Below are 25849 nucleotides of genomic sequence, written 5' to 3' on the forward strand. Positions count from 1 at the left end.
AGGAAGGTGTCTGGAAGAAGCCTGGCAGAACAGCAGCCGTGTGATGGGACAGAGGCACACTCAGAGCCACTGAGAACCCACGTGGCACCGCATGGCACTTGTCACAGCAACACCAAGCAGGGCGTGCCTCAGCTGACGGCCAGAACCATAACTGCACTGCTGTGTCAATGCTGTGCAACAAACTGCTGTATGCCAAGGAGGAACGTAGATGAAATGTACAAATAAGAAAGAGGACAGTTTTTTTCCAACAAGTGATGGAATAGGTTAAATCTAAGCGATTCCAAGGAAAAAAAAAAATTAAAAAAAAAATTTGTGATTTAAACCAGCATGCAGGGAATTTGGATTTAAGTAATTCATTTTAAACCTTGATTTTTCATCTGTGGTCCTTGGCTAGTCAATTCCCAGAGGCTGGGAATGCTCTGACAAGTTGATTTACAGCTAATTATAGTCTGCACTAAAACTGTGATTTCTTTTTTGTTAACCAAGAGAATACACTATATACATATTTAAGTAATGTCAGTATATTAATTTCAGATTCTGCTAGACAATGGTGAATGATGAGTCTTATTTAATAGACAATTAACTTTTTCTCATGATTTGTGTCAAGTCACTTTCTGATGATGTTTTCAGGATTCAATTAAATTACAGAAATCTTGCATTTTGAAATAAACTCAGTAAAATAAAGGCAAGAACACTCAAGTGCAAGAAGCAGCTAATGAAACATGCTAACTAATCCATTTCTTCTTTTGGAGGAACCTTATCTGCTCATGACACAGATATTACCAAAACTTTACTTCTGATTCGAAGGCACAAAATGTTTTTTGTCAACTCTGGTGGCCACCTCCTAAATTGACTGCATGGGTACTCTGGCCCCTTGAGTCAATGCTGTTCTCATGTTCTACAGTGTAAGACCTAAGTGCTCAATCTATTTAATATCTTGAAAGGGAGGTGAAAACATAACATAAATGATCTCTGCATAGAAATACTCAAGGGAAGAAATTTCACAGGCTTGGCTCTTAAAATCCAGCAGAAAAAAATGTTTACTGTAGTATCTAGAAACTGAAATTGGATAATGGCAGACTTTCAGAGGAAAAAAAAAAGGCATAATCTCTTTAAGCAGTAAAATAATTAACCTCCAAAGAATGTAATGAATTCTTCACAATGTGACATTCTAATTCCAGGTTAGATGCTTCTGTAAATACATTTACAAAAGTACTGTGATGGATCAAAATTGAAATTTAGTTTAATGCAGAAATGTAGAAAGTCTTGGAGGGCTCAGGCAAGGTGATCAGAAGTGTCCTTCCTGGCATCATACCTAGAAATGGAGTGTGGTGCTTTCAGCTACTGCTTTAAGAAGTGCAAGTTGCATGGTCAACCTGAAGAGAAGCTTCCAGCATGGAAAGACTGCCCATTGCCAGGGCAAGGCTGGTTCCTTAATCCATTTCCAAGCTTCCCAGTTTCAGGATGCATGCTCCATTTAGGACAGATTCCCTCGTGAGCAAATTACTAGTTTGCTCAGCAGTCTCGTCCCAGTCACAGCAATACAGTGGAACCCATCTACACAGCCTGAACTCATTTTTTCCATGCTAGCAGTTATTTTCTGATGCTCTCACAGCCTTTCTGGCCCTCCCCCTTTTCTTGACATAAATGTGTTCTTCAATAATATGAGAATTCCAGAGAAAGCCTCAAGTACTACTTTTCCATTGGAATCAGCATTTGTTACTGGAAAGATGGCTGAGCTTTCTAATCCACACTCATCATGTCAACCAGCGTGCTGTCTCAGTGTCAGTCAGTCTGCTTTTGGTCACAGCCAGCTTTTCCACCACCACAGAAAAGAACGTGTCCTTGAACACGAGGCTTCTCCAAACAAGGCTGCCATTAGCAAGACTGTGATTTACATTAAGACCGACTTCCATAAAAGCAAGATCAAAACCAGAACTACGAACAAATAGAACAGCTACAGCTTCATATCTGTTCCACAGCTCCATCAGGAAAATATTCTGAATTACACCAAGAAAGTAGGCATTAAACATAGTTTAAAAGATTCGAATGTTTTTCTGACTCTCACAACCTTGCCCTGCTCTTCTTCCCAAAAGAATAGGCTAAGAGGTGAAAAAATCAAGCTATTCTCCTCCTAAGCAGGAGGATTTAACATTGCTTAATACTACTACTCAGCACTACTTAGCAATAGCCTCAGGGCAACACACAAGTATTGAGTGCAAAGAACTGTATCTCTCTTGCAAAGCCTCCCATTCTGTCTCTCCCACTTTGCTGCTTTTCTGCAGACAGAACAGCACAATGCAGTGAGAGATGAAGACCTGCCACTCTCCTGCCACAGCCACTTATCATTTAATTCAGATGTTTGCCTCTGTAGACATTTCCAAAGCAAGCCTACAGGCTGGCATTATTTTACCTAGAAGCTTAACTATGTAGCTCAGCTCACCACTCCTTAGACCAGTCAGACAGAAAGCCTTTCTCCAAAGGCTGCTGCCTCCTGTTTCCCCTTTTAATTAAACATGTAACCTTACACAGGAACAGATTCCCCCACTCAAAGGAAAAAAGGACATCACTGACTTCAGTGAGACCAGGACAGTAATTTGCTGCTGCACCTAGTGAAAAGACAAGTACACTTGACAGCTGAATTCCTCAAACAGAGTTAATACAGACTTGTATCACCTGAATTTGGCCGATAATACCTAGACTTCAATTAACAGCTTCAGAGAAAAAAAAACCCAAAAAACCCAACAAACAAAAACCAACCAAAAACCCAAACCAAACCAAAACCAAGCAACCAAAAATAACCCCAAAAACCAAAAAACAAAGCACACAAATAAAGGCAAAGCCACAATGATGCTTCAAAGCTTAGAATTTTACAAGCCAGCAGCAGGTATGTTCAGATCTGACTTTATGCAGGACACATGCCTTTGCAAAGGAATGGGACAGTGTCTTAGAGGCATCAAACACTGATAAAGATATTTGCTAGGTGAACATTGCTCCTTCTTGTCTGGTGGGGAGGAAGACCAAAGCTCTCTTACTTAATTTGTCCATGTCTACACACACTGGCATGAGTCCTGGTGGCTTTCAGGTGAGCAGAACAGTTTCACTGTGTAGGTCCCAGCTACTCTTGACACAGCACGGATCCCCTCCTCCCTCCTCATCCTGTGAAACTGGCTGCAGTCCAAGCGTTTTCCTCTCCTTCCTCATGTGTGCCACACCAGAGCAGCAGGCAAAGGTCATATCCTCCTGGACTCAACACAATATTGCAACAGGAATTTGTTTCTCAGCATCTACAACCCTCATCTGAAGCCTCTGTAAGTATCTCTTATTAAACTGGGCTTAAATGGCTAAGTATGCAGACAGTTCCAATCTGTACCAATGTGACTCAGTGGCCTCACCACAGTGAGAACAGCAAAAAAGAAGGGGAATAAACCCAAGGGTGGGAAACTGTGAACTAATACTAAAATGCTGGAGAGAAGAAGGCTACTCTTTTGAGGAAATACTACCTCTTCATTTCTTTCTACATTCCCATTTCTTTCTCTTAATTTTTTTTTTTTTAATAATGTTGCTCATTACAGTAGTTTTCATGGTTCCTCCACCGAGAATTGGTTGGCAAATGTGTGGTTTTTACCTGGATTCCTCTATACTCCTGGGCAGTCAGCCATGAGAACAAAAGAAATCACTCATTTCCATTAGTGGCTGGCAATGAGACTGCATCCCCTTCGTCTGGATTTAGACTTCACTGTACAATCTAGTCATTTGTGACTGCCAGGGCTTAATTACTGCAGTAACATGAAACTGCAAAACTTAAAAGTATAAAAAGCAGCAGCCGATTGCTGAATTGTGGGCACACCCAAGGGTGTGTGATATCCCAAAGCTCTGCTCCTGCCAGGGTGGAAACCCTCTGGAGACATAGCTTGGCTTGTGTGCAGCAGTGTAAGTGGGCTGGAAAGCACAAACAGCCCTGCTCAAGTGCAGGTCTTCTCACTCTCCAGCATAATCTCCTTAGGCACAGAGAGAAAGGACACCTTCACAGTGATCTTCAAAAAGCTTAGGGAATATTTGGATGACTTTCTATCTAAATGGACAGTTCCCACCAGTTAAATACTCAAACCTGTTCTGAGAGCTGGAGAGTTGTGTCTCCAGCAACTTAGATGGAGGTTTGGGGAGCAATGCTGTAAAATTCCTGATCTTATTCAGGTAAATCTACTTAAAAAAAACCAAAAAGAAAACCAAAACCAAAGCCCAAAACCCAACCAAACCAACACCACAAAAGCACAGGTTGTGGAGATGAGCAGTATATACGTCTGGGGAACGTGCTGAGGATGCAGCAGTTGGGAAAGGAACAGGACAGAAGGGATACAGGGAACGCTTACTACATAAAACAAGGGCACTACATCTGCATTGTAGTGCTCACTTCTGGTCATTCTCCCTTGAAAGGAATACTGGGGAAATCAAAACAATTCTGGCTTATGGAAGTTCATGGGGAAATTTTCAGTTAACAACACTTGAAAAAATACTATCAATTTTCTTAAAGGGAAAATGAATAAAGGAAGGCATGATACACAAATATGAAAATTGCTATAGAGAGTTACACTGGGCACCAATTATGAATTTACTCTTGTAATCCACAGGGAAGTACCCAACAAAATGGAAGTTGGGTAAAAAAAAGGAGTGTACAAAATTAAAGTACACCTAACTAACATACAAAAATCACTGCTAAAAAGGAAACATGAGTGTTGGAGAACTGTAGGAAAAGATGGCTATTTACCCATAAGAGTAAATACCCACAGTCAGCCAGAAAATACATGCAAGACACGCTGTTGGAAAGCAAGACTCTGTCAGAAAAGCCAGTTACTGCACAGAATGAATCTCCAAGAAAAAATGGCTGACAAATACTATTTTAAGGTAGGAAGCAAACTGCAGACACATCCTTTGGTTTAGAAACCACATACATTAAAAATGCCTACAGACATCCAGGAGTGTCTTGTGAGACAGCCTTTATATTCTGGTTAGCAAAAATAAAATATTCTTTGTATTTTCATCTGGAATTGGACAGAACATTACATATTTATCAATCAATCTTTCAGTGTACACCTTCAAATGTAAATAGCTGAGTGGAAAAAAAAGCAGAAAAAAGAAACAATTCACTGATTTCCTAAATTTTCCTAAATTCACAACAGAAGAATCTCTTCTTGCTTATAGATACCCATTTTTGCTTTGCTTTTATGAATCAGCCTGCCTGTAGGTCCAAGAAGTGAATTGGACCACGCCTCTTGAGGACTTGCCCAGCCCTCTAATTCTAAAGGGGGAATATTTTTCTGTTTTTGTTTTCCTCTGCCTACTTCCCACTATCTCTTCTAGCATCCTCTCACTCCTCTTTCTGGCTTGATTTGTTACACTCTGCTATTAGAACTCCCATAGAAACGGGGCTGAAATCCCTGAAATGCTTCCTTTTTGTTATGCCCCACTGGTTTCAGACGAGAATTACTCTTCATTCAGTTGATAAGGATTAAAAATTAAAAAAAGCCCTCAGAGAATTCACACACATTTCCAGAGCATTCAGTTAAAGCACAGAGATGCTGTCATGGAATGGGACTGCAGTCAGACAGCCCTTGCAGCAACAGTGGGACTTTGGTAGCTGTGGCTGTAGTAGTGGAAGCTTTCCACAGCAGTGTTCTGTCAGTGCCAGCTAGGATTATATCACTACAAACTCTGTCATTTATGCCCTGCTATGACCTGTTATAACTCTCTTGCAGAGCCAGCCCCCTCAATGTCATGTTCTCTACCTGTGGATCATGACTCTTGCTGACATGTTCAATGAGAGACCTGTTTTTCAAAAATTCAAAAGTCCACTACTTAATAGTAGAGGTACAAAATGGCAGTAAATCAGCAGCAAAAGGTGACAGAAGTGCAGAGTAATGTCTCATGTTAGAGCCGGACATCAGCTGTGGGCTGCTTTCCCTCCCCACTGCGGTGAGGGTGAGGCTGTGTGCCCACGAGGCTCGGTGCTGTACCTGGGTAAGGATGCATACTGCCTTTCCACCCCCTCGAAGTGAAGATTGTAGGAGCTCCCATCTGGACCTTTTCCAGGCACCTGTGGAGAGGAGAGTAATTAGAGATGAAGATCAATTATGCAGCCCAGCTACTAACAATGCATCTCAAAATGATAAGCAGAGAACACATGATGCTGCAACATGCCAAAATCAACAAAAGAAAGGCAGGGGCTCAAAGAAGCTTCAAATTCCATACATAATCTTATCACTGCTAACAAGAAAGTATCTGATCAAAGAAGTGTTTAGAGCAGGTACTAATCTTCAGAGCCTTTCCCTCATCTGCCTACTGGCTGGGATACTCTCTCTTCTTCCCTGTCCAGCCTTCCTCCTGCAATTCAGTAACATGAGGACATCATCTAACTCAGCACACCCCTTCTGATTACAGTGGCATAACTGCCTGAAACAAAGCTAACATCTTAGTACCAAGTCTGCTTTTTTTTTCCCCCTCCATCAGCTTGTTTTGCTTAAGTATAAAATATGACACAAACAGGTTTTCTTTCATTCTTAACACGAATCCAGAAACTTTCCCTAACGCCACTGCAAAGCTAAGTATCCAGCTGGGAGTTAAGTGCATTTATGATGCTCTGGTGCCATTTCAAAAGTGCAGCATTAGTGCACTCAGTCAAAATGCCAGCGCTACTTGGTTTGTGTTCAAGATGGCAACCGGCATTGGCTGGGGAGCACAATTCTATCAGGAAGGCTCCAACCGGGTACCAAACGGTGAACTTCAATGCTTTTAGCACACAGGAGCTCTCCCAATTTCACTCGCTCAATGCCTGCTGATGGCCCAAAGTGTTAAGAGCCTTGTTAAAATGGGGCTATTAGTCTTTTCTTCCATAAATGGAGGAGGTGCTGACTGCCTTCAGTGTTTCCTACATTAGTATGTATTCCTATTCCGGTGCTGCTAGAATCAGCAGTTTTATAAAGCAATATACTAAGAGGCCATTTAAAATCCCCTTCCCCTTTTACAGATTAATAGCAGAAAGGAAGATTTAATGCCTTTTCAAACATTTTTAACAATTCATTAAAAAGAAAGTAATAAATCACACCGAGCTTTCGGCAAATGCCCGATTAGAAAAAACAGAGAAAACAAAAATTAATATGTTTTTTGCATTCTACAGGTTAAAGTACATTTCTGTCAGTCCTGTAATTTATGCACAATACACCCTTTTCACTGAACAGATGTATAAACTCCTGCAATGAGAAAAGTTGTGCATTCAGTGTATTGTCTCTACCTTTACAAAGCATTTCTGTGTACATTACATAAACCAAGTCCAATGCAAAGAGAGGCAGTATCATTTGGAGCTATGAGGCAGGCTTAGGAATTATTCCAGACAAATTTTGTTATGCACCTTGGCACTCATCAAACATCAAAGATACTTGTAAATGAAAAAAAATATTTAGTACAGGCCTCTTGCAAGCCTCCTTTATCTCATTCAAAACAGAAAGGCGTCCTCACAGAACTGCTGGTCACAGAAAAAAACCACCTCTGATTTGAAATGACCTATGCTTTAGCAGTGCCTGACTTTGGATGAACAAAAAATAACAATAATTGCCCTATATTTCAAAAAGAGGGCAGTAGGCTAAAGGGATCATTCATTCATTTTTTCCACCAGAAAAAGTAACATGCAGAGAGATTTTACAGAGTCACTTAGGTGAAGAGTCACAGCCACTTTGGCTGTTCTTATACTACTAATTTCATCATGTTTATAATTTCCCTTAAGTTCCCAGGTACACTAGGGAGAGAAGACCTTCCAGATTTCTCCAGATTTTATGAAGAAGAATGAGGGGAAAAGAAACAAATGTATAATCTGGTCTCTCACCTTAAAAAACATATAGTACATGGTCTACCTGTGCAGCTGTAGATAGGTTATTAATTACGTGTCTGGTAACGTGGCTCATAATTAATATGAGCCTGGTAACGGTGCATTCACAGCCCCGTGTGAGTTTCCTGCACTCTCACACCTATAGGGAGTAACAGCAGCCAGGCAATGTGAAAAAACACACTCAGAATTGTGCCAGCATCAAGCAGTAATCCCAAAACTTATACCAGTCATCAAAAGTAAAAAATATTTACATTACAAGGCCTTTTTTCAGCCTGAAAACACCCCTTTTTTGATGATTTCCTACAGACCAAATAGAAGGCAATAGCCCCTGCCAGATCTGTTTGTATATATGATTTGAGAGACAGTTACCATAGAAACACCCTGGTGGCGGATACACAATTTTGCTAATTTGGATCCATCGAGCGGCTGAGTCTCCACACCCTATATAAAACCCCCAATGCACTGGAAAAGCATGCTCTGGCTCTGCACAGCTAATTAAAGGCTCAGCCATTTCTTCTGATTTCCCTTCTCCATCTGTCCATGCGACAGTAAAAGTGTATCATCACTCAGCCTGGAGTGCCAAAATGGTGCCTGGAATAAAATACTACCCTGATGAAAAGAGAAATTGTGAAAATAGAAACACCTCCTTAGTAGAAGTTATTTATGTTTCAGGAAGAGTCAAAGAAAAGGGTTCCTTTGCCGCCTTCTACAACAAACTAAGCTAAGAATCAGTGTGAAATGTACTAATTAGTAAGATCAAAATATTGCAGCTTCTCCTCCTCTCCTAAAACAGGACATATGCAGCTGGTCATCAGACCAGGTGTAGAAGCTTTAACACAGTTAATAATCAACACATTTAGGTGAAGAAACACTAATCTTAATAAAACAGGATTAAAACCTGGAAGTCCTATCAAATGGGTGGTGACCACGAGGTGACCAGCAAGGGAGCTGACAGAAGGTGCAGTGCTCCTCTGAGTCCCTACAGATGCAGCTGGAAGAGCTTAGGAGACCAACACCCCAATCAACAGAGAGCACGACAGCAGGTGAAACACACGCTTCACAAATGTATGGTAACGCACAACAGAAAAAATGATCCAAAATATGCTCCTGTATTTTTAGGGTTTAAATTAACAACATCAACTTAAATAGGTGCCATCATTATAAACAGTTCATCTCTTAAGAGCGGCCTCAACTAACAAGCAAAACATGAATATGCAAAAATAATGGGCAGAGATAAACACAGAAACAGGCATCATCCTATCAGCGCAATTAAAAAAGCAGCACGCTTAAATCGAGGAAAGAAAATACTATCTTTATCAAAAAAACAACAACAAGCAATTCATGAAGTGTAACTGTTGCAAAGTACTGATATGGCCAAGGCCTTTGTGGAATGTAAAACTAATAAACCAGATACAAATATGGACTAAACCAACTAACATCTGGTTAGCAGAAGACAGTCAAGTCTTTGGCAGGTGGAAGAGAAGCAAGTCCTCGAGAGAGATGAATGGGAGAGCAGAACCTCTGTACCAGCAGGCTGTTCTCCTAATTGCCCCTCTGGGAGTCCCAGTCACAGCAGTGGCCACACTCGGAGACAGAAAAACTGGCAGGACACTGTGTCCATATAACTCAATGCCTTCATGGGCAGGATTTTCTGTGTGCCAGAGAGGTGTGTTTTATACATGGCTAGTGACTAGTTTTGTTGTTTAAGCCTCTCTTTTTAGAAACAATAATTTTCACTAGCTAACACGATTTCTGTGATAGAAAGGTATCACTTCAGAAAGTATACTATGACACCTCTGCATCCTTAATTTAACTCCTGCCAGTTCCCAGAAGAAGAACCAGGCTGGTGGAAGTGCAAACTGAAGGATAGAGTAGCTCAAGCAAGAAACAAATATCTTAGAGTGTTCAAACATCTGCAAATAAATTTTAAGATATAAATAGAGTATACCTGTGAGCAGATGTCTTGACTAAGTCTGGAATTTTCCTACAGGAGAATTCTTGGGTTGCAGAATAACAATTCTTGAAGGGAAGAGAAAGGATTTATTTAATCCTGAAGCTCCTGACTATCTTGAAAACCATACAGAAAAGTGTACAAGACTGTGTTTTTTCCCTGGGAGACCCTGCATTTCATTCCCCCTCACCTGTCTTATACTGCCTTCCTCTTGGAGCATTTGTTAAAGGCTACAATTCTAGCTGCTAGCAGAAAGCCTCCCTTGCCCCTTCCTTATGGATCAAGGACAGATGCTGTGGTACAAGAAATAACAACCAGAGTGATCTTTTTTGAAGTTTAACCTTCATGAAACCAGAATTGACTTTTTCTTGTGAATCCACACACAGCTCAAGGTGAGAGCTACCACACTGCAAATAGAAATCAGCAACATCTCCTTGCCTCTACCAGCAGAATTCAGCAGGACAGTGTGTTTTTGCCTGGGGCTCTGCTTCTTACAGATTCCCACCTGACTCCCTGCTCATGGTCCATCCTGAGTGAGGTCAGCACAGTGAAAACTCAGGACCATGGATCTTGCTTGTAAGGAAAATAAATGATGCAGAGACATTATCAGGTTGGCTGTCTCATAAAGTTGCAGTTACTGTTCCCTCTCCTGCAGGTATTTAGACTTGTATATAGAAAACATCATCATTATTGTAGAAGTCAGTTGGTTAAAAAAATAAAACTTCTTAACCAGCTACTCTTCTGCTCAGACTAAAAAGTTTCCCACTGATAAAAAAGAATAATATACAGCGGCTGTTGCATTCAGGATCATTAATTATTCACTTACATGCTAAGCATTGCTGTCCTTTTACTTTTTAGCCCTTTTTTCCCCTGACTTCTGAACAATAAGCCTCCTCCAAACATTTCAATTACGATTAAGATAAAGAAAATTTGGATAGTGTGCTGCCCACTAAGTAAGTAGCAATAATATAACTTCCTCAAGGCTGATGGGATTTTAGCTACATGTTTGTGAATCCAGGGTAAAACATTGCTGACTTAAGCCACACCTGACTTATTTAAAATTATGGGTGATCAGGAAAAGCTTAGGAAGATAGAAGTCCTGGGACTCCCAAGTTTTTCACTTATCCATTGTGTATGCTCAGGGAAGTCACTTGAGCTTGTGCACTGTGGTTTTCTACCCATAAAACATGGCAGGATACTACCATTGTATTTGATATGACTGACAAGCACTGTAAGACAGGAGTCACCCCAGGAAGGCTGCAGAGTGAAGCTTCTGCTCTGCCATCAATCCAAGTGCTTTGAAAATGCCACCCAGTTCTGCTTTTTGCCTGAAAGCCTGTAAACTTTAAACATAAACATGACACATAGAACTGCTGCATTGCTTAGTGCATTTTTCAATAGTCTTGTGATCATCTGCTAAAGGACTTGATTCAGATGCTGGTTTGACCTCTGTTCTCAAAGCTCTTCTTTTGTCTGTGAGTGTTTCTAATCACATGGGTTGAGATTCAGCATGCCAAAAAGAGCCGTGGTATAACGGAATTTGCCCTTTAACCTTCAGGTCTCCCCTCTGCTGAGACACAGTTGGTTTTTGTTTTCAATTAAGTGAAAGCTGAAGAAAAATGGAGAGGTAAAAGTGGATTTTTTCCCCACCCTGGTCTCAATGTTTCATACACAGGTGAAGCATCAAAATTAACCCACTTATTTTTTTGCATTTCAACTCTGCCTGGTTCTGGGAACTGCAAGTGAAATTTAAGAGCACAATTTGACTTGCTAACACTTTCTTTAGCTGCTGAAACAGAGGCAGGTGATGTAAGGCAGTGAACTGGATGGTCCATGTGAAATGGAGGAAGTTGATTGATGGGGTCTTCTTAATTCCTTACTGCTGTGATATCCTCATTATCCCACACTCGAAGACCTCCAGCATTCCCACAGAAAGCAAGGTTTCTTCCATCCAGTTTTTTTATGTTTTGCATCAAAAGGTAAAGATTAAAAATTCTACCAGTGTCTACCATTCAAAAGAATTTTCCTGATGTTTTCCATACATACACAAAGAGGCATATATTTTGCTTTCCTGGTTTTGCAATGAAAGTTGAAACAGTGATTTTGCGTTATTATAACACTCATCATTTCTCCCTCTAATTTGGTTGGTTTTTAATAAAGCTCCATTGATTCCTCTGAAAGAAATCCCTCCTGGCAAAAGCAGAACACACACGCTGATTGCTAAATATGCGGCAATTATCATATTCAACGGCGCACTTTAATATCTTATTTATAGATGTATCTATCTATAATTTGCTTTAATTAAGTTGCATTGATTTTAATGGCAGAAGTAGTCCTTGAAGAGGAGTCTAATGTTCTATGAGCCCATTGGTACTGCTTTACCATTGTTTGGATATAATACAGCACCTTTAATATTTCTTTTTGATATTCTTAGTTGCGCTCTTCTTCACTAAGAGGCTGCAATGGCAAACCAAGATGATGTGCCACAGGAACTCTTAAAACTACCTCCACCACTGAAGAGACAGAGCACTTGCAACTTTCCTGCTACAAACTTGTCTGTTAAAACAAACTTACTCCCAAGAATAAGGAAGCAGTATCTTATCAGCAGTACCTGAGACACCTTGTTTTTCTGTCCCTGACAGGTTTCTCAGGACTGTACATGGTCTAGTGTCTTCAAGTTTGTTTTGGGTAGTGTGGCAAATTAACATTTTTTGTTTGTGTCAACAGAAAATACAGGTTAAATAATTTGGAAAGATCAATCAATGGATGGCTAAAGATGCCTGTTCACAGCCCAGTCACCAAATCATGACCTTGCAGTCTCCTAAAGTTCTGCTTTCTGGGCTCAGTCCCAGGGAATGTTGTGCTTTCTATTTGTTAAGCACTCACTCATTTTAAGCATTTTAAACAAATCTGGTTTTGAGATTATTCCAAAGAACACCTGATGCTATCAGAACTATGACTGAATTTGTAAAAAAATGTCTTGAAGAACAAAAGCAAGGTATTGCTCACTAGGAGGGTCACACAGCCTTAGTTTCTGCTGTGTGACACCACAAACCCTGGCCCTGATTCAGGAGAGCATGCTAAATACTGAGTGGGGTTTTGTTTTAATTTCAATAGCATCTGATTCCTCTTGGAGGCATTCCCAAAACTAACATACACCTGCATCTCTCAGTGCCTTTATCTCCTTTTTGAGCAAAAATACACAGGAAAAACATTTATATCACTGTATCCTGAACATGTCTTCACACGTTTGAATACAGCATTCCAATGATGATGATTTTGGCATCTTCATCTCTTAAGTAAATCTGTAAGATATTGCTGGTTCATATCAACTGAGACTCTATCTCAGAGACTACCAAGGTAGCTCTATAACTGTACTTATGCAGATCTTAACGTATCCTCCCTATTAGTGTTTTTTTTGTTCAAGTAAAATCAAAAGTGCTGGCTTTTTAAATCACTGCCTTTTGGAATGTATCAGCACTAATTTTATAAGAACTGTTCACGCTAAAATGCAAGGGCATGATCTCAAAGAAAAAGCACCAAAGTAGCTAGGCAAGTACATTTTCAGTTTCTGGTCATCATTTTTCATTCACTGATTATTGCTTAAGTGTTGATTAATAGTTATGTTCATGCTGCTAGAATGCATTTTCCTTGGATGAGAAAAACACCCTTGTCCAAAGAAAAAAAAGATAATAATCAAACCATCCTTCCTCTTCCCTATAAGAAACACAGACACACACTCCAGATTCACTGATGATCTTGGTTTTGCTGTTGAATAGGTTTGAAGATTTTCACTTAGAAAATCAGCTGTATGCAATCAGAACATACTTGGTTGGTCCGATTGCGAGGCAATTAAATGCTCCCCTTCTGACTGTCTCTCTCTACAGATATATACATATACATACGCATGCTCACACACAAATGTACATACTCAGAGTCACTTGTCCCTTCTCCCTGTGCAATGAACACCAGGAACACTGAAAACAGCAGCGTTCCACGGTGGAATTAAGCAGGGCTGATTATCTTAGGATTTACTTTTCCTCCTCGGTAATGCCCTACCTCTTGTTCAAGTAGGTGAAACTAATGGCTTAGATTTAGAGGGAGCAGAAAATTTTCTATAAGGCAATAGACTGAAGGAAATACAAACACAGATGGGAACTTTAAAAGGGAAACAGGCTGTTCCCATAACAGTTTAAAAACATGGCAACTGCCTTAGTTTTGTAGAAAACAAGCTCTCAGCATTTGCTGTATCTTGCAACACTACAGAGAGAGAAAACAGCAAAGATGGAGGTGAAGGCAGAACTGCAAAGTGTTTTTGCACAGTCCCACAAAGAAAATACTCTGCTTTCTGAACCCTCACTCTACAATCCCCTGATCCCTGGTGCTGGAGAACTATGGTTTCCTTTGACCAAGCAAAATGAGATCATTTCCTGGCCTGTGTCTGTCTCTGTGGGTGGCTTCCTTTTCCATTAGTTGTATAATATGTTTTGGTTAATTCTATCTCTTAATTGTCTTTAATGAGCACCAGATTTGCACACCCTCACTTGCAAACCTATTCTCAAATTAGAGGCAAACAGAAGTTTCCCTTGAGTTGAGAGAAAATCTTAAAAGCAGCAAAACAAAAAACAAAAAAACCCACAGAACCCATCAACATTGACTCTCCTGCTACAAGGAGGCATTTCAATTGCTCTTCCCCTGAACCAGGCCAAAGTAATTAATCTCTTCCCAGCCACTAAAGAGAATAACTTAACCTGTCACACAGATACACTTGTGATGCAATATACAGCATACTAATTCATACGTGTGGATACATTTATAAAGCAGGTCTCCTTTCGTTGTTCTGCAATAATTTCTGTGCGTAATTCCTCTCCCTCTATGAAACCAGTCCTCTGCTTTAGCCTGTTTGAAACTAAGCTGCTTCTTGTTCCTCCCAGTCTTGCATTCTTTGCTTCTCCTCTCACTGTAATTAGTTTACAAGACTACTTATCCAGATGATTACTGCTTTTAAATGACAGTCGTCTTTTCTTTTACTCCAGTTCATTGTTGTGTATCATTTTGTCTTGCTATCTGAATACCCAGTTCTCTAAAGCATTTTCTCATTATGTTATCTCCTGATATAAAGCATTTTGAAATACTTCATGAGAGACATTGTATGAAGTGAATTGAATTGAATTTTCTCTCAAAGTCAGGCTTTCAGCATCTTCCTCTAAGCTAAGTCAGCAGAGTTCTTGGCACCAATGCCAGGGTGTAATGGCCATGCTTTACAGCTCAGCTATGAGCCTGTGTTCTTTTTAGGGAAAATGAAATGACAGTGTCAGTACCTGGAAAGCAAACAGAGGACAGATCAATATTTCCATTTATGATGAGGATGGCAAAATGAAAATGTTTGGTGTATTTTTGAGTGTTTTAATGCACACATTGAGACAACACTATTTTGCTGTGTCTACCTACATCTGGTTGGTGGTGGTGCTGAATGTGCATGCAGGGGGTATATACATGTGTATGTCAGGGAAGAAAAGAGGGAGGGAAGGGGGAAGTAGCAGGGCATGGAACTAAATTGCAGAGCAAGTAGTGGAAATAGACAGTGAAAAGCTTCCTGCAGGCAGGCAGCTTCACAGGGGAGAGCAAGCCTTTCATTGTCTATAAAATCATGCCTTGCTGGAGGTCCTCAAGAGTAGAAGGGGTAGCACCTAGAGGCACTAAATCTCTCACTGTTGTATTATTGCATTCTATGCACTTAGCTACTGTACAAACCAGCACACTGCTTCAAGAAAAGAAAAGTAGGAAGAAGGGGGAAAATGACCAAAGGGAAGAAGAGGAAGACGGCAGTAAAATTGGAAAACAACCCCCCGCCACAGCTCTCCCCTAGAATACTTCACATCAAAGAAAAGCTGCAGAGTAAATCGTCACGGAGTTAAAAGTTAACTTCAACTCCTTCCATTGTGATTTGACACCACTATGGAACAGTACTCCTAGAATTTGAATGGTTAGTCTGTAGCACAGGGTATTAAATCCACCTTAATCCTGTTAAACATAGATGCCAATAAAGAGAGGCGCTCTCTCAATGGCATCGTGACAAAAGCTCTCTACACTGCAAATTCAATATGGTTAACAAAAAAACCCACAAAAAACCAAACCAACAAACCCAACCCCCCCAAACCTGGATTAATACTGAGCAAACAACATCAGCATAAGCAGGCTTAGAGACAGGAATTGCCTTCCATATGCTATGGCATCAGGTTCCTCCGGATCTTCAGATACCAGTCTGTAAATGTTACAGACATTGTTTCTCCTGCTTGCAACTGCTGTTGGGTGGTGACCTTCTTTGCTTGCTGATACCAATTTAGCAGTTGGTACAGTTTTTCTGTGATTTGGTACTGTCTGTTGTTTGCTGGTACCAGATGGATACCAGATGGGTAACTGTGGGCAATGGTTCCTCTGTGTTCCAGTCCCAAAAATCACTGCCTATAGGGTCAGTCTTGTCAGTTGACTCCTAAGTGGCACTTCAAAGCAGCATTCTGAAAAACCTCAACATCTGTTCCTTACTCCTAATGACCTTAAAAAAATGTTTCAGACATACTTTCCTTTAGCCAGGAGTTACTGTGCATCTGCAGGAAAAATACAACCTTACAGATGCTCACAGCCATCAAACTTGCTCTCACTAATGGCAGCTCCAGGAGCCACCACCTCAACTCCGAAAGTCAGCACTGAATGTGAAATATAATCAATATATTCTTTTCTGTGGTAGCTCCAAAATGTAGGAGTTCAGAGATATTTCAAGACATTTTTTTCAAAAAAGTACTTTCAGCAGTGAAGTGAAAGAACAAGAAAAATAAAAAAGTGGCTTTGAAAGGCAGCAGGGATACCTGAGGGCTAAGTTTAAAGCATGGAGGGAAAGCAAGAAAAGATAAAGTGATGGAAGAGTTCTGTTAACTATTAATTTCTAATTGGTCTTTCAAAACATTGAAAGTTGTCAAACGATAGGAGCTGAAAGGTCAGTTAATGGAGTTGAATACTGTCTATTGCAGTTACCTCCTGTGTTATTCCATACAACTGCTTTTGTTTCTAAGAACAGAAAAAAAGTTCATTTAGGACAGCAGGCAAGTATTTTGGTAAATTCTCTATATGTGCTAGAGCAGAATGCTGTCTACAGAAAAATATAGCTGACATGAAAGCATGTTCCCCACCCCCTATCTTGCTTCATGGAGAAGTTATGATAAACAGGTTATGTGTTCCCTAAGGTTACCATGGAAACTCATTCTTTTCAGGCCATCATTTGCAAAGGTAAAATTTGCATTAAAATGTGATGGAATTTGATTTTGTGCATGTGTGTGTGAAACTCAAGTGGGGTCATGCTACCACGCAGTATAGCTGCTATTTCAAACCCAGGAGCATACACTTAAGAGAGAGATCTATTAATCCGTGTAAACACCTCAGTGACCAAATTACAGTTTAATTGCTAACTTGACAGGTATCTTCCTAGCAAATTAAGAGAAATACATTAAAAATTAGCTTCAAATGCAAATGTAAATGTTCATACTGATCCACTGGTGGGTATCACTAGATACCATTTTGCTAAATTCCCCTATAATCATTCCACAGGAAAGATTGAATTTAGATTGTCTGAATGACTTTGTTTTGATGGTGGCAGACCAGGGATGGAAGGCACAGGCAAGTATTTCAAATTATAAATTTTTATCTTATCTTGAAGAAGTCATCATCAAATTATGACCTGTAGAATATAATTTAATATAACCATGCTTACTGCATTACAAGAAACTCTTGAATCCAAGTGACTCCCTTTGTTTTGAGTCACACAGCAACTTCAAAGTCAGATTTTCACTCCAGGTATCTGCTACTCTGACTTTTCTCGGAATAGCTGATGGTGGAAAGCATAACCTGATCCAGGCTTCCCTAGGGTCCAGGTTCCTTCAGAGCTACTGCCATTGTTTGTTGTCACGTGCAGCACTGGCATTCCTAACACAGAGGGGAATCATTTGCCATAGTAATTTTAACAATCATTATTCCAGCCTAGCAATAAAACAGATTAATGGAATAGATCTAGAAAGATCTTACAATAGTGACAAGACTACATTGTAGAGGAGATACCAGTATTTGTTCTGCTGCTCAGTTGTACACATTCACAACTTACATGCTACATCTGATATACTGCTTTATGAAATCTATGCTACTCTGGGTTATTCGCATATCATCTGTCCTGAACAGCAGGACACCCTTGAGGCAGCAGGGTCAGAACTCATATTTCTGCTTGCAAGGCAGACATTCCAGTATCACCTGGATTACAGAAGACTCAATGTCTCCTATCATACAGGACTTACGACACACCCTTCAGCTGCAATGACTCTGCTTAATATTGGGCATCATGACATTTCACACAACAGTCAGACCATTTGATGAGGAAAAAGCAGCAAAAACACAGGCAGGAGGATGTGTTGTGCTTGCTTTCTTAGTGCTTAGTGTCAAAACCATTTGTTTAACATAAAAACCCCCTTGATTAGTGTCTCAGAAACACACCAAAAATCAAATCAAAATCGGCCCTTCAGATTAGGCTGCATGGTGAAATTTCTGCTTGCAAATTCAATTTACTAAACCTTGCAGAAACACTAAAGAAATTTTAAGAAACCAAATACACACAAAGATTAAATTGATTACTAGCTTTTGAAGAACTTCTCAAAAGTGGAAAAAAAAAAACCTGGAATACATTCCTTCTATCAAATGTGCTTCTATCAGCACATTTGATAGAAGGAATGTTTTCCAGTCAGATTCTGTATGGAGCAAGAAGGGAGATAACTAGTGCTCCCTTTTCCAGTGTGTTTTAAGAACCGGACTTAGGGCTGAACATTGAAGAGAGCTGGCTTTGAGGAGAACAGTCAAAGTTACATACAGCACCAGCCTTATGGGGTAAATTCAGTTCTCTTTTTCCATATTTTTGTACTTTCTTTTAATGCAGTCTTGATATTAGATTAGCATCTGCACTACAGACCTTAGACTGGGAACTAATAAAGTTATCCACCCAATCTCTCCATGTCTGAGTCACTGACTTTCTTTTTCATTTTAAATAATTATAGCAATGTCGCCTGTTTGTTGAGAAAAATAGGGCCTTTATATATTCACAGATAATTGCTTATACCCAGCACCCACTGATACATTCTAATTACTTTTCACACCTTGGCTGTGAAAAAAATCTTGAACTTTTTAGTGCTTTTCTAACTGCAAGACAACAAGGTAGCCAGAGCACTGACACCCTGACTGCTGACGCTGCACCTAGGATGGAATTTAACAAGCAGTTCTGCTAATGCATTTTGCAGTGAGGAACTTCAGCAAAACTCAGGAAGACCCAAGGCCTCTACCTCAGATCTTGCACTGCAGTAATGAGAAGTGCTGCACAACAGAAGAACTCAATCCAGAAATCAAAATTAATGAAAAGTCCATTATTTCAGTTGGCTTCAGTCACATACTTAACTATAACAAATACAAGATCTGGGCTCTCTAACAGCCTCAATGACATAGTTGTCTTACTTGACCCAGCTTCTTTCAAGCTCAACCCTTGACCCCCAAGTTCTGCACACACTGGGTAATCATTGCTGTTTGCCTCACTGAGGTCATTCTGCTTTCCCCAATGTTAAATGGACAAATTTTGCAGTCCTTTGTCCAAACCACTCTCTGTTTTAGTGGGATATTATCCCTAGCAGGCAGAGCTGGACAGTGACCAGCATCTTCAGGAAAGGGGGTGCTGCCTGGGACAACGGTAGCTAGGCAACTTTTGGATTATAGTTGTGTTTTAGGGAGGAGATTTCTTTTTAATCAGCAACACTGAACATGAACACGACCCAGGGAAATTAAGTTGTAGGACCTGAAAAAGAAGTCAACCATGTCAGCATCCATTTGATAAATGCACCGGATACCTGGTAGTAAAGGCCAAAGATTGTGCCTAAAGGGGGTCAGGTTTGAGGCCTGATTTCAGACCTGATCCAATAAATACCTAAGTGCATGCTTAGCTTCAGACATGAATTTCAGTGGCATAACAGACTTGTCTTGTGATTAAAAAATGAGTGTTGTAACTGGGGCCCCTTTCCAGAAGTTGAAGCAGGCCTCTTACTAATGGCCTGAGGAAGAGGAGGTCAATTTTAAAAGGAAGTCTACTTTCCCCCCTCCCCTGTAGCCAGACCCAGGAGCAGCTGTATTTGATCCTATGGGTGAGTGGGGCACTGAGCTGCTGGGGGTCAGGACCAAGCTGTCACAGAGAAGCATCACTGAGCCTAAGCAAGGCAGGGAAAGCTCAGGGTGCAGAGTACTGGCTTTGGCAGCCTCACGTGCGAAGGCTCGGTGTTAAAATCTCAGTGCTCTTCCAGCTTCCCCATGTGACACTGGCCTGAGATTTGGCACAGGGTGCACACACGCTCAGGGAAAGTGGCCACACAGTCCCCTGTCTACAGAGTGACCAGCAAGGAGACAGAAACTTGTTGAAGCCTGTACTGGCAGGAGCTTGCCAAACCCAAAGTAAACTGCAAATACCCAGCCACTACTGAGAGCTGCAGTCAAGCCAGATAGATTACAGCTACCTCCAAAATGGCTATTTGTGCCCATTTTCTGTGCCTCACAGAATAAAAAGCCCACAGATAAAAGCTGCAGAGCTGTGGGCTATGTGCTCAAACACAGTAACTGTTGAGCATAGTAAACAGCATGGATTACCTGCTCACAAACTCCTCTCATCAATATAATTATCGGTTAGAGATTTGTTTCTTGCCTCCCTTAACATACTGGCAAATTAGGCAAAATATATACAATAGAAAACCTCTAGGGCCTTTCATATCATATCAAGTTGATCCATGACAGCTGTCATGATCTCTGCAATGTCCCACTCAAATCCCCCATTTGGGCAATATCAGAAGAACCTGTCCTAACTGCAAGGGACATGATTGTTGGCACATTTAGAATCTCTCAGTACTGTGAGCCTGCAAGGACAGCCACAGCCTGGCAGCACCACATGTTTTTGTCTGATTTCTTTCAGCAACTTGTATGAAATAAGAGAAATGCTAAGTGTTTGTCTTCCTCAGAATCACCCCCCTGCAATGAGAAACAACAAAACCCAGCTGTATGCAGAGGCACCTTGTGGAATAGATGGCATGATGAATTTCTGGAACTCACATAATATTGTAGGGTAAAAACAATACCAATGAGCTCTGATAAGACGACATATGGCACCAGAACTGTTTCCCCTGGTAAATGAGAGCATGTACAAAGTATATGCATGAAGACATGAGCATTTCAGACTCCCCTCTGGTTCAGATAATCTGTGCCAAATCTAACCTTTGTATAAGTAGGAATGATTCCAAACAAGTTATAGAAGTCACTCTTTATTACTAGTATTAATGGAATTGAATTTGGCTCTCCTTACATGTGACATTTGGAATAGTTTATTTTTCACATGAGGTTTGGCAGGGATTTCTCCCAAATAATTTTCCCCTAAACTACCCCCAAAAGCTGGCCTGTAAATTTCAAAATTGCTCTGCTTAGTTAGAAGGAGCTCTGTACAATACCTCCCAATCAGAAACCTTCATTAAGCAGAGATAAGTTGGGACCATAAGAAGTTCTTGATCAGTAAGTTAATCATACATTTTAATAAAATGATTTGTGTACTCTTTTAATTAGTATACGAACAACAAATACTTCCGACCTGGATTTTTCAAAGCAGCTATATGTTAAATATGTTACTGTATTTTTCTTACTTTTTTCTTAATGTTTTTTATTTAATGTTTTCTACTAGTAGTCTATGGACTCAGAAAATCTGGAATTTGCATCAGTTTCTGCTATATGTTTCACATAAAATTGTCAGCTTCTCCAATTGCGCTAGAAGACAGGAATGTTACTATTCTAGAAGTTGGAATTCTGGTTTCTAACCATAGTCCAACACAAACGTTTGTGTGTTTTAGGAACCTAACCTATTTGAAATGCAACATCCTGAACCTGGAATTAATTGATCATGAAAAGTACAAACAGCTCCTTATTCATCCTGAAGGAAGCGCAGAACCCTTTGACACATTATGGAAAAATAATGCAGTTATTAATGCTCCTTTCTTTGTTCTCGTTGATTTTTAGGCTTGGAATCCTGCCAGGCACACAATAAAGTACGTGGCCTTTAACACACACAGGCATGATTCTTTTTTCCTACTCTCAACTGGGAGCTGACAAAACTCAATACATTACAAGTTTGTTTCAATTGAAAGGTTCACAGCCAGTTTCCAGGGACAGGTTTTCTTGTATCTTTAGGTTATTTACAAGCTTGCAAATCTGATCTGCAAATAAGGAAATGGCTTTTAGAAGCAGTTAACCCAAGGTTCTGTACAGTGAAGCTGATGTGGTCCCTAACAGGTGAAGAACTATTTGCAATGTGGCCTGTGTTACATGCAGTCCTTGAATGTACATTAAAAAGATAAAGTTTCAAGGATTTACCGCCACCCTGAAGGAAAGAATTGATGTTTTAAGTAACTGGATTTGTACAAAGTCTGTAAGACAATCCAAGTAAATCCTCAAATAGATGATTAATTCCTCATTATTTAAATGCACTTAAATACAAGTGCAGATGCTAACTGCATGGCTTTCTCTTGACAGCTCCTTAGCTATTTCTCATGATCTGCTATTAGGCTGTGACTCTAAAGCCCTGAAAAAGACTGCCTGTGAGAAAGCCTTCCAGCTCCTAGAGAGACTAAGTTCTTGCAGCTTACTCTTACACAGTTCTTTCAGGGTCTGATATTGCAGCCATGATAACGGTACATAAACATCTGCCTCATTTGGGAGACCTGGATTAGGTTTTTATTGGGTATCTTCGTGAGTGCTTTGAATATCTGATGTCCCACTAAGACATGAGCATGTATGCACATGCCTAAGCCCTTTTCAGAGCTGATACATCCCAATATTCCCTAGCTGTCAGAAAATTTTAGGGTAATCTCATTTTACACTGACAACAAAAAGCATTAATTTTCCTAGACAATATTTATACTTATTATCAGCCTGTCCTTTGGCTAACTAGCTGAGGTTTACTTTAAGCCTTGTGATCCACCATACAGAATTTGGTTCATCATTTATCCTAGTTATAAACCTGAAAAGAGGGGGTGGGTGATGGGGGGCAGAAAGTCCAAAGGATGCAAAACTTGAGAACAAACCAAAGCACAACGGAATAGGAAAATAATTTTAAAGGGTCTGGCACAATAGCAGAGACAGTGCCATATACATTTGTCTGTTTATGGAAACACACTAAACTGAATTATTCAGTTCCTTACAAAAAGAAAAGGAATAGACTGTGGGGACGAGAAAGCAGAATGAAGGCGCAAGAGAGCAAAAAATTAATCCAGCAACAGATGAGAAGAACAGAGGAGAATTGGAAAATGGATGCAGGGGGGAGGAATGGATGATGAGAGAATAGCAAGCCTATTTAAAATGAATTTTTGACCTTATTTTTAAAACATTTATGGATCCCAATTGCCTGTCATGAGATCATTTTCCCTTACAATGCTAGCTTTTCAGCCGGCTCGGCACTTTAACTTGATTTATCCCACTTAAAAAAAGTAGATTGTTAGAAATACCCTCTTCTATTAGAAATTCTGTCCCATTACAGTGTCAGCTAAAGGCCACTTGTCAATGTCAGCTTTATCAGATACAAATTTGCCTCATGAGTTCTCAGATACTATTTTGGAGGACAAGACCCAGGGTCCATTTTTGAGGCTGCTGATTTGTGATGGTGTAGTGTCTTCTTGAATTATCCTCTGCTTTTTCCAGCTTATCTGTGTATTTCATGAGATGGTGGGAAGTGATTACAGCAGCTGCTGTACATTAGAAAGACATCTTACAGGAAAGTTGGCTTAGGTAGAACAGTTGACTGAGGAAAGTAAGGAAAGGACTAATTGAGTCTTAAAAATACAGAGACCCAGCATCTCTTTCCCAGCTGCAGCTTCCCTGGTGCCATAACCTCCTGTGGGAAGAAAGAAAACTTCTACCAGAAGGTTTTCCTCCTCCTCAGCTGTCTGTTGTCTCTTTAAAGAAAGACTTGACATCCTGAAGATTAGAGTAAGTTTTTATTTATTCACAATTACGCAATTAGTCATCAGCATGTCTCTTCACTGATAAGTAAAGGTGGAAAAAAATCAGCTGTTGTTCAGTCTGTGTTACCACAGCACTGCTGAGGGTCAGCTGCCCGAGGTGGGAATGATGGCATTGCTTAAAAGCTATCTTGAGGACTCTCCTGGCAAGATGCTTTGAGACATTTGTTTTCTTTTAAATATTTTGATTCTATTTTTGTTCCTCCTTTTCTGTCTCTGTGGATTGTAACACAGGTATTTCAAGGGTAAAACTACACCCAGGAGTAGAACTTTCAGCCTTGAGTCGGAAGAGAGCAAGCTGTGGCTGCAGTATTTTCCAGACTGAAAGACAGTGCCTATGAAAGCAGGGCTGGATGGATCAATGGGTGATATTGTTGCAATGAAGAGACCAGAAGCCTTTGAAGTTTATAAACTACTTCAACAAGAAGAACTGTTGCAGCAACAAACTTCAGAGTACTAAAGACTTCAAGGTAAACTCTGATTTTTGAGCAGACTGCCATTCCGCACAACAAAACTGTTTACAAAAATTATGCGCTGGAAGGACAAAAAGCAACAATCCTGGTGAAACCATTTCAAGATTGAGGTACTTTAAGCACTCTTTCAGGTGCTTTGATTAAGAACAACATGTCTCACGGGAAAAGCAAAGCTTTGGAAATCAGTAATCTCTGGGCATTACACCCAACAGGAAAGGCTTATAGAGGATTACCTAGAAGAAACCTTTGTGAATCTTGTGAAACTACACTGGATCATAAATCTCAGCCTCATCTGAACATTAATAAAGCTTTATCAGTTTCAGATAAGAAGTAAAAATCCCCAGGCTGCTGAAGAGGTTGCACTGACTCAGTCTGAGGCCTGTCAGGACACTTATCACAACATAGAATTTGAACGGGAAGACACATTTGATACATATTCTTATTTTAGTTTACAAAAGTAACTCAGAAGAAGAATGGCAGGTGGCATTGACTCACACATTTGGGTCACAAAATTTAAGGCAGTGGATTAAAGTTAACTGCTTTAAGGAAAGAATTATTTTGGTGAAGATGACACTTTTGATAATTGAATCAGAACAGTATATACAACAACAATTTTGGAGTTAATAAACAAATATATATGATAATTTCTGTAAAAACACCCCTTTAAACTCTGCATCTCTCTGTGATTTCAATAAAGTCTACTCTTGCATAGGATTTTTTGTACTATAGCTGCAGTCATTGCAAATTTCACTTCAGCATTCACATCAATAGTTTGGGGACATTAAAACTAATGTTAGTTCAAACTTCAGACATTTATAGATTCTTAAGTTTTTTACATATTCTGTCTTTTTTTAAACAAAAATTTTGAATTTAGCATAAATTGCATTTTATCAAAGCTACATTTTTGAATGCTGGTTGATTATAATTACTTCAAAAGAGACAGAGTCCAAGTTCAAAACTTGCTCAGGAAGAGCTCTTGAGCATGCATAGACTATGGCTGTTGCAATTATTTAACACATTTAAAAATCTGGCACTGTTAATTCAATCTCTGGTTCTTCTACAGGTTATAGGTTACTCTTCAGTAGTGGGGTAGATAGTATGTTTCTGTGTAGTGTTAAGTCCTAGATGTAAAACAGGGAATACACCATGCCTGTAACAGCTCTTTGGTTTTCATAGAATATTTTAAGAAATTAGATGCAGGGGAGAAAATTATTTCATTTTTCACTTTATAAAAATTACCCAGGCTGTAACGTGGCCAGATTGCTACTGTCCCATGTGCAGAAGGAAGGGTAGGACAGACATGCCTCTATTTCCTCCCTCTCACTTTGCAGCTAAGCACAATGAGAGTCTGATCTTCTACTGGTCTTGTTAATCCAGAGAATCACTGGATGAACAGCCAGAGTACCATAAATCCATCTGAAAAGCCTTG

At 40.0% G+C, this 25849-nt stretch overlaps 1 protein-coding gene across 1 annotated transcript in view; it reads right to left on the bottom strand.

Annotated features, from left to right (window-relative positions):
* The window catches only part of PARD3B (par-3 family cell polarity regulator beta), a 392350-nt gene that overhangs the window by 24766 nt on the left and 341735 nt on the right, over positions 1 to 25849 (bottom strand). Inside the window, exon 22 of the mRNA XM_015635105.3 lies at positions 6015 to 6094. Within this exon, the coding sequence (XP_015490591.1) occupies positions 6015 to 6094 (80 nt within the window). The remainder of the gene's footprint in view (positions 1 to 6014; positions 6095 to 25849) is intronic.

Source organism: Parus major, chromosome 7 (assembly GCF_001522545.3).
Source record: "Parus major isolate Abel chromosome 7, Parus_major1.1, whole genome shotgun sequence".
NCBI lineage: Eukaryota > Metazoa > Chordata > Aves > Passeriformes > Paridae > Parus > Parus major.